The following is a 9,312-nucleotide window of genomic DNA, read 5'->3' as shown; positions in this document are numbered from 1 at the left end:
ATCTGTAATTTGGCATGGGTTTAATTAATATTAATCACGCCGACAAAGTGGTGAAAAAAAATTGTGATAAATATTTTTTTTAGGGTAGCTCCCTCCCCTACATGTGAAGTAGGGATGAATTTTTTTCTCGTTTACCCCATATTGTGGGGCATCGTTGAATAGGTCTTTTGAAAATACTGTGGGTGTGCCGAACATCATTTTTCGATTTCTAGATCCATTTGTAAAATATGATGTTTTAAAGTGCTAATTTTTATTAGAGTCAAGTGTCGTCGTGCCCCCCCCCCCCCCTCACGTGAAAAAATTCGCAGCAGTAGCATAAACATCAATTTTAAAGGAAAACTATCATGGCTAAGTTGTGATTACGGAACCCTACACTGCGCGTGGCCCGCCAAGCACTTGGCCGGTTTTTTTTATTATGTACTTTCCAGAGCCACACACATACGCAAAAAGTTGCCGTACGAACACAGTCATGATTCAACACAAACGTAGAATATAATAAGCTTTTGACATCGCAAAACCAGTCAGTAACTTCCTGTCATCGTACAGAGCGGCAGTGAATTATAAACTAGTTTATTTGTGGTTAATTATAATAAAATTTACGATAAATATTTCAGTTACTATCATGGATTACGTAACTAGATCAATAATATTACTCGTCATACTCTCATCTGTAGCATCTCGTAAGTTATTATTTATATTCATAATAACAATTCCATTAATAGAGTTAGTTGTTCTTAAATCTTAACAGGTTTCGCCTTCATGTCGCAAATGCATTTATTTATGAACGATTCACACGTATTAAGTTATTCTATTTCTTATTGTGTTAATGTTAAGGTACAGTTTAACGGTAGGTATTAACGCGATTGTTTACCTACGTCAACTGTTTTGTGTTGTGAGTGTTACGGAAAATCGCGGGATATTCAAAACTTGTGTTTTCTATACCATATTATTAAGCAGCATCACAATCCAGACAACCTTCGGAAAATCAAAGGACGTTTTAACGACGTACCTACCTTTTAAAATTATTCATATAGGTACCTAGGTACTTATATAAATAAATAAATAAAGCCTTTATTGCTGAATTTACAATTAACAATTACATAATTTAAATCTACAACCTACTTAGTTATATAGGTAGGTATACGTAAATATTGATACTTGATAGCAATATAAAAGGAAATGAAAATCAGAATATTTTAGTTATCACAATATATAACATACACAATAATAGGTATAATTATTAATATAGTAAAACAAAACAAAAAGACCTAGGCAGTTAATTTGAAACTTAATCCGCGTGGACTAGGTAGGTACACAAATTTCAAACCCCTGTTTACCCACTTAGATGTTAAATTTTCAAAATCAGTCAGTCAGTCAGCCAGCTTTTCCTTTTATATTATACGTATACTTAAATATTAACACAATTATTAAGCTCTTAATTCTATAGCAACACAATCCAGATAACCTTCGGAAATCCAAAGGACATTTCAACGACGTATTTAAAAATATTGATAGCAATAAAAATAAAAGAAAATGAAGATCAGATATTTTAGTCATAGCAATAATAGAAATAAATGAGAAAATTAAATTTATAGGTAGAAATTTAAAGATTTTTGTTCAAGTTTTTTTTTTCAAAAGTATCTACATTTGAATCGTCAAATAGGTATACTAAACAAAAATTATTACTGAGAAGAACCAAGAAAAAACTCTTGCTCTAACTAACTAGGAATTAAAAATTTCATTCTTGAGAGTAAGAGCCCATTCCCACTTGTCGCCTGTCGGGTCTGGATTTTAATCGGATGTTCCAGCAGAGCATTATTTTTATATGAAGCTATTCATCACATTTGGCTGAAACTGAAATTTTGTGTCGGCGCCGACAAGAAATCATATAAAATGTTTAGCCACTGGAACATCCGATAAAAATCCGAGCGCAACAGCCGATAAGTGGCAACGTTCGGGAATTTCAAAGTGGTATAGCCATCGATATAAATGACAAGATATGGTCAAGCGAACACAATTTCTCACAGGAACCAAATAAATCAGCGCCACCTCTTAGATACTAATGAACGACCCGTTTGAAATCCAGACGTCACTGAGGTTGCCATTTTGTTTGTTCAATAACCCTGTCCATACGAAGTATCTCTACATAGTAAGTATAAAAGAAAGTCGCTTCCCGCGTCTGTATGTATGTATGAACGCGTAGATCTTTTAAACTACGCAACGGATTTTAATGCAGTTTTCACCAATAGATAGAGTGATTCAAGAGGAAGGTTTATAGGTATAGTTCAATTCTCAAAAAACTAGAAATCCCTAGGGAAATTGAAAAAATGTGAATTAGTTCGGAAAAAATCCTCTCATTTGAGAGTTTCCGAGTCGTGCGCTGCCTAAATGGTCAAGGTTACACGAAAACAATGTATTACACCATATTAGTATCTACGTTGCACCCATGCGAAGCCGGGGCGGGTCGCTAGTATTATATAAGTCAATGGGTATAGCTCATAACATTGAAGATGAATAATCAGAAAGAAACTTGATGTAGGTAATTGTCTTGTTTCAGAATCGACATTCAACATAATGGAGTGCATTAAACGTAATGGAACGTGCAAAGTTATTTCGGATTGTGAATATGTCTTGAAGTTAATTAATAGCTTAGCATCAGCCAATGACACGAGGAACCACAACACAACAACACAGCTACGAAGTATGCTTTGTGGATTCCAAAACCAGCTCCCAGTGGTGAGTTGCAAATAATTTTTTTTGGTTCGTCCAATGCATTTTTATTCTTTAATACTACAGTAGAAAATCGATTATCCGGCCCTCAGATACTTACTGCAATGGATTTTTGAAACAAGAATACCATAAATTAAGCCAATCACAACAATTGAGATTGCAATATGACTGATGCAGTTTTTCCGCAATCGACCAGCCGGTCAAGGTGTACTTGGTTTTCAAGTATTCGTCAGATCTTTACTAAAAGCGTAGACATTTATGTATGTATAGAAAAGTAGTCTTACTAAATTATACTATTACTTAGAAACTGCAAAAATGTTGTCTCAATATTTTGTATATATATATAGTAATAATTACTAGAAATTATTAACACACAAAAAGCTGTGATAGCCTAGTGGTTAGGACGTCCGCCTTCTAATCGGAGGTCGGGGGTTCGATCCCGGGAACGCACCTCTAACTTTTCAGAGTTATGTGCGTTTTAATTAAATATCACTTGCTTTAACGGTGAAGGAAAACATCGTGAGGAAACCTGCATGCCTGAGAGATCTCCATAATGTTCTCAAAGGTGTGTGAAGTCTACCAATCCGCACATGGCCAGCGTGGTAGGCTATGGCCAAAACCCTTCTCACTCTGAGAAGAGACCCGTGCTCTGTAGTGAGCCGGTGACTGGTTGATCATTATGATGATTGACACACACAAACAATGCGTAAAGTTTCTAGTAAATTCTAAGCAAATGTGACGTTTGGCACAGCATAATAAAATTATTTATTCAGGTTTGCTGTCCCGATACTCCACCAAACTCTGGCTTCATCGTGTACAACAAATCCGAAGAAACCGCCACGAACAGACCGAAGACTTCCACCACTCCCCTTGACGACCTTCTCCAAAAGATCACGTCAACGGCACGGACTCCAGAAGCAGCAGCCATGACTGAAATACCAATAGAAACGGAACCTCCAATGGAGAAGGCTGACCCTTTCCCTGATAGGACGATATGTGGCCAATCAGCAGGTTCTGACAAAATCATTGGTGGAACCATTGCTGCTATTGATGAGTTCCCATGGATGGCCCTCGTGAAATACATAGATAGTAAGTTTACATTCAGCATTATCATCATCATCGTCAACATATAGACGTTCACTGCTGGATATAGGTCTCGTATAGGGTCTTGCTCCGCTTGAATCCAGCGCAAGCGGCTCCCTGTAACTCGTTCGATGTCGTCCGTCAATATAGTGGGAGGTCTGCCTACGCCGCGTTTTTCGGTGTGACCACGCCATTTAGCACGATGGAACCCAAACGACCATGTGCCCTGTTCAACTGTATCGATTATTCTGGTTCTCCTGTGATCTCCTCATTCCTGATTTGATCACACAAAGAAACTCCAAGCATAAATATCTGACTGAGTGACTCTGAGCTTTCTTAAGAGGCCCTTAGCGACCACGTTTCCATTGATATCACTATTGTTTACTGAGAACTTCGCATTCTTCCCAACTCTTCTTCAAATTCTTCGAAACCGTAACATTTTATAAAAAATTTAACGATCGCTGATGCTCCAAACGCCTGCTGCACAAAGCTGATATTCCAAAATAAGGATATCATGATAGCACCTCCTAAGATTGCTTCCATCTTAGACTACCTCGTTTTTAACTTCTAGTCCCTGGACGAAACCTGTCTCGCAGCCCAATCTAGGTCATAGAAACACGAAGTCGGGCATATGCTAGCAAACGATATCCATGAGAATTTTCTTCCTCCAAAAAAAGGTCTCGCAATCTAGAGCTAACCCATCATGCAATAAAAATATTTAGTTATAAGTCCCGCAAATTCCAACCATGTCTCATTTACATCGAAATGACGTTAATGCGATGTTAATGAGAGCGAAACGATCAGTCGAAATAAAATTATACCATCAGCTCGAAACTTCACTTGCTGACGTCACTGGCGACCATGCGCATTAGCAATTTGCGGGACGTATAACTACAATTTAGTGCGTTTATTTTCCAGATGAGAATAAATCCGAGTCAGCTTGTTTAGCCACTCTCATCACAGACCGCCATCTTGTATCTGCCGCGCACTGCTTTGTGAGCCATTCTCGAACACCGTAAGTCACGTAACATCTTACTTCCTTCGAGACTCTATAGAGACGCCAATGGAATAAATAGTATTAGAATGTATGTTTGTATGTATATACTTTATTGCACTACAAAAACACAAATGACAGGTTACAAAAAGAAATCTTTAAAAGTAGGTACAAAAAGGCGGTCTTATCGCTAAATAGCGATCTCTTCCAGACAACCTTAACGCTAGAGAGAAAACGAACAAATGGACAATGGGATAGAATTCACGTCATGCATTTCCAGAGAGTACCACGGCTTCCAGATTTTTCCCCTCAAGTCTGCTATATAAGACTTACCTTCCTGCCAAATTTCATGATTCTAGGTCAACGGGAAGTACCCTATAGGTTTCTAGACAGACAGACAACAAAGTGATCCTATAATATAGAGCTACTTTAGTATTACCTGCGTCAAAACTACTAACATTTGAAGCCTGCCAGTGACGTCGAAGCCTCGACGTTTTGTTAAAAGTGGTTAAAAGTTTTTAAAACCATTAAAACTGTCGTGAAGTGTGCAACTTCACCTCGATTGCGGAAAACCTGCATCAATCATTATTACAATCTCAATTGTTCTGATTGGCTGAATTTGTGTGCGATTCTTGTTGCAACAATGCGTGTAGCCAATGTGTCGAGCGTCAACCAATCGGAGGTGATTGCGATCGTGACATTGTAGCTGTCAATCTCCCGCAATCGCGCAGCTGGTAAACTTATCCTCGAATTTGTTTACAGTGTCAGCGTTCGCCTGGGTGAGTGGAATACTCAGTCGCCAAATGAGTGCTTCGACGGGGCATGTGCTGACCCGCCGGTTGAGGTTGACATAGAGAAAGTATCCGTCTACCCCAAGTACAACAGAGGAGAGCTGACTTTTGGGGACATTGCCGTAATAAAACTCAAGCAGCCAGTAACTTTTACAGGTATGCCTTTTCAAATTTTTCTAGACTTCTGTTTTTTTATTTATACAAGTTAGCCCTTGACTGCAATCTCACCTGGTGGTAAATTATGATGTAATCTAAGATGGATGCGGGCTAACCTGGAATGGGTATGGCAGTTATTATTAAACCCATACGTCAGCGTTCGCCTGGGTGAGTGGAATATACTCAGTCGCCAAATGAGTGCTTCGACGGGGTAAGAATGCAATGCAATCTAAGATGAATCAAAATAAAAAAATCATCAAAAAAAATCAAAATAATTATCAAATTAAGTATTTTGGAGTTGAGTATCGTTTTAATCTCTTTGGGTTTGACGCTAATATAATCGCTTTATAGAAATACATACGATGTAATATATACTAGTATGTAACATAAAGATCCTGTTAAAACCTATTACAATTTTGGACCTCAACCGAATAGAGACCCTAATCTGGAACTTTTCAGGAAACTCTTCAAAACAAAGTTGCTAAACGCTGCTTGTTATTTACAGATTTCATACAACCTATCTGCCTGCCTACAACCGAATACGTGAAAATGCAGGACTACACGCGAGATATCTCCTACTGGACTGCTGGCTGGGGAGTAACTGAGTTTGGTAAGCTTTTTTTGGAAATAGATGATGCCCGCGACTTCATCCGCGTGAATTTAGGTTTTTCAAAATCCTGTGGGAACTCTTCAATTTTCCGGGATAAAAAGTAGCCTATGTCCTTCCCCGGGATGCAAACTATATCTGTACCAAATTTTGTTAAAATCGGTTGAACGGTTGAGCCGTGAAAAGCTAGCAGACAGACAGACAGACACACTTTCGCATTTATAATATTTAGTATGGATGAATCGCTGAATGTGTTGCTTATCGCAAATCTCGACAACAGCTGAACCGATTTCGCTAATTCTTTTTTAATAATGTTCCTTGAAGTACGAGGATGGTTCTTACGGAGAGAAAAATTTAAAAAAAATCCTGAAAAAGAATCGGCTCGGAAAGAAGAAAAAGGTTCGCCGGGTCAGCTAGTCAAGGATAAAAACAAATCTTAACCACAGAATAATATAATAGTACTAACGTATCTTAACCAAAATGTGGGGTTTAGCTAAACTTCAGGATTATTTTAAAAATAACGTATTCTCATAAGTTATTATTGTTCTAGGTGAAGTATCCATGGTAAAACGGAAAGTGGATGTCGAAACCGTGCCAATAGACATCTGTCGAGCTGCCATACCCTATATCCCAGAATCATCCTCGCAGGTCTTGATATGTGCTGGAGGTAGAGGGGGCAAGGACTCGTGTAGGGGAGACTCCGGAGGTCCTTTGATGAGGGAGGTCAGAGAAAACTACAAATCAAACTGGTTCCTCTATGGCATTACCAGTTTTGGGCCTAGGATGTGCGGGCAAGCAGGCGTACCTGGGGTCTACACAAGGGTCTCGGCATACATGGATTGGATACGCGACGCTGTTCAGACTTGATTCCTTCTTCCCCTGTTCAAACAAATTTGACCCAGCTTTTGAATCATCGATGGCAGAGTGAGAAAACTCCCGTGGGTGATTACGTAAAACTTTGCAGTAGCGACAGCAACGCGACAGCAGTAGCAATGTGATAGTTCACTAATATTCCCCTTTCCCCTCCAATTAAGCGTAAAGCTTGTGCTAGGAGTAGGTACGACAATAGTGCAACGGGTGGGATTTGAACCGGCGACCTTTCGGTTTTCAGTCCACACCTTTAACCGTTGAGCTATCGAGGCTCTTTCTTCTTCTTATTTTGCTTTGTGGCTATTGCTGTCTCTCTCTAGTGTGACGTTTGACAGGAATGATCGCGAGATTTGCGCCTGTCGCAAGCCTGTCGCGAGATACGTAATCACCCCATCGGATTGATCCTGAATCGACATCTGTCGAATATTAGGCTAGGGGTGACATGAAATCGAATATAGGTACCTATCTAGCGTACCTACATTCGACGCCTGCCAGTGTAGGCGAAGCCCTGACGTTTTGTTACAAGTTTCATATTTGTCGTGAACCATAAATGGTTTATACAGAGTGTAACTAGAACGCTAGCAAAAACGAAGACAGGCGACAGTAGTGATGATTGATATCACAAAAAAACGCGAAAAATATTTAAAAATCCTATCTATATTTTTAGGTACAGAAGTAAAATTCAATTTAAAAAAACACAATTTATTAACACAAAACCAAATACTTTTACAATTATCAAACTTTTAATGATTGGAACAAAATTTAACACGAAAGACACAAAAAGTAAAAGTCAGTAATAAAGAAAAACATAATTCAAACCAGACCACGATGAATACAGCACAAAAATCAGTAGCGAAATGAGCCTCGTACTTGGGCGCACCTCGCTTTTATAGGCGACTACCGCCTACAATCTAAGACGGCCTCTCCTGACTATGCGGCGTCCTCGTCCGCCGTCATAGCCAGAAAAGGTCGTGAGATCTTCTCTGCGGAGACTTGCAGCTGGTGCCGCAACGCTGTCGGCGTGCGGTGCGCGAGGGGAGACCGGTGAGGAGCTCGCCGAATGGAGCGATGCCTCTGCCTCTACCGCTGGAGGTGCCGGGGCAGACTCAGGTGCGAAAGGGGGGACCAGCACCTGGGCCTACTACTTCATAGTCATCACCTGAAATTAGTTTCGATATAGCACAACTCCATAGCTACAAATGTTAACACAATGGGTAAGCAATTCGAAATGCGACTTAGCATTAGCTGGACATGTAGATAAATCATTTTGTTTTATGGGGTGTCCCTATCACCCAGAGGAGGTGACACCTATCAACCTATGAGACGTCTCAAACCTAGCGCGCGCTTCTTCTCGTCATCTTCAGACCGCCAGACTCGGGGAACGGTCTCAGACCGCCAGACTCGGGGAACGGTCTCAGACCGCCAGACTCGGGCAACGGTCTATGGAGCAGGAACTTGAGATGACCTTCATCAGACCACCAGACTCGGGCAACGGTCTCAGACCACCAGACTCGGGCAACGGTCTATGGAGCAGGAACTTGAGATGAACTTCATCAGACCACCAGACTCGGGCAACGGTCTCAGACCACCAGACTCGGGCAACGGTCTATGGAGCAGGAACTTGAGATGACCATCATCAGACCACCGGGCTCGGGCAACAGTCTATGAAAGTGCATCTCAACCAGCCACCGTTGAACTTCCCTTGAGGAGTAAAGCATTACCGTGATTTGTTTAGTCATAGCACAAAAATAGATGTCGTGGATCAGTCCGTCAGTAGATAAGTACGTAAGGGAGCAAGCAAGGCCTTTTTAGTAAGGAGGGTGAGAGTTTTGGGGCTATGATTAACAAAATCACGACTTTCATCTTCACCACCACAAAGTAGTCAACAAGCTGAACTTACATTCGAAGAAGGCACCACACGCATCCGGGCACCACTCTCCTTGCCAGGGCACCATGCCCTCCGCCGCCACCTGAGCGGTCTTGCCATACGACCCACTCAGCAGCTCCAGCTCGTAGCAGCCGATTCAGGACCTTGTATGGACCTCACATGCCAGAGTCAAACTTCCCCGTTGACTGGGAAT

The 9,312-nt window shown here is 40.7% G+C and overlaps 1 protein-coding gene across 1 annotated transcript; it reads left to right on the top strand.

Annotated features, from left to right (window-relative positions):
* The first annotated feature begins 540 nt into the window (after positions 1–540).
* On the top strand, positions 541–7,895 carry LOC117990872 (CLIP domain-containing serine protease B4-like). Its single transcript, XM_034978367.2, has 7 exons — positions 541–680; positions 2,558–2,736; positions 3,504–3,819; positions 4,732–4,828; positions 5,570–5,754; positions 6,260–6,364; positions 6,912–7,895. The coding sequence occupies exons 1-7, from the start codon at positions 623–625 to the stop codon at positions 7,226–7,228; spliced, it is 1,257 nt and encodes a 418-aa protein (XP_034834258.1). The 5' UTR covers positions 541–622; the 3' UTR covers positions 7,229–7,895.
* The last annotated feature ends 1,417 nt before the right edge of the window (positions 7,896–9,312 follow it).

The sequence above is a fragment of the Maniola hyperantus genome, chromosome 18 (assembly GCF_902806685.2).
Source record: "Maniola hyperantus chromosome 18, iAphHyp1.2, whole genome shotgun sequence".
NCBI classification, from domain to species: domain Eukaryota; kingdom Metazoa; phylum Arthropoda; class Insecta; order Lepidoptera; family Nymphalidae; genus Maniola; species Maniola hyperantus.
This window is presented reverse-complemented; position numbering and strand designations above follow the sequence as displayed.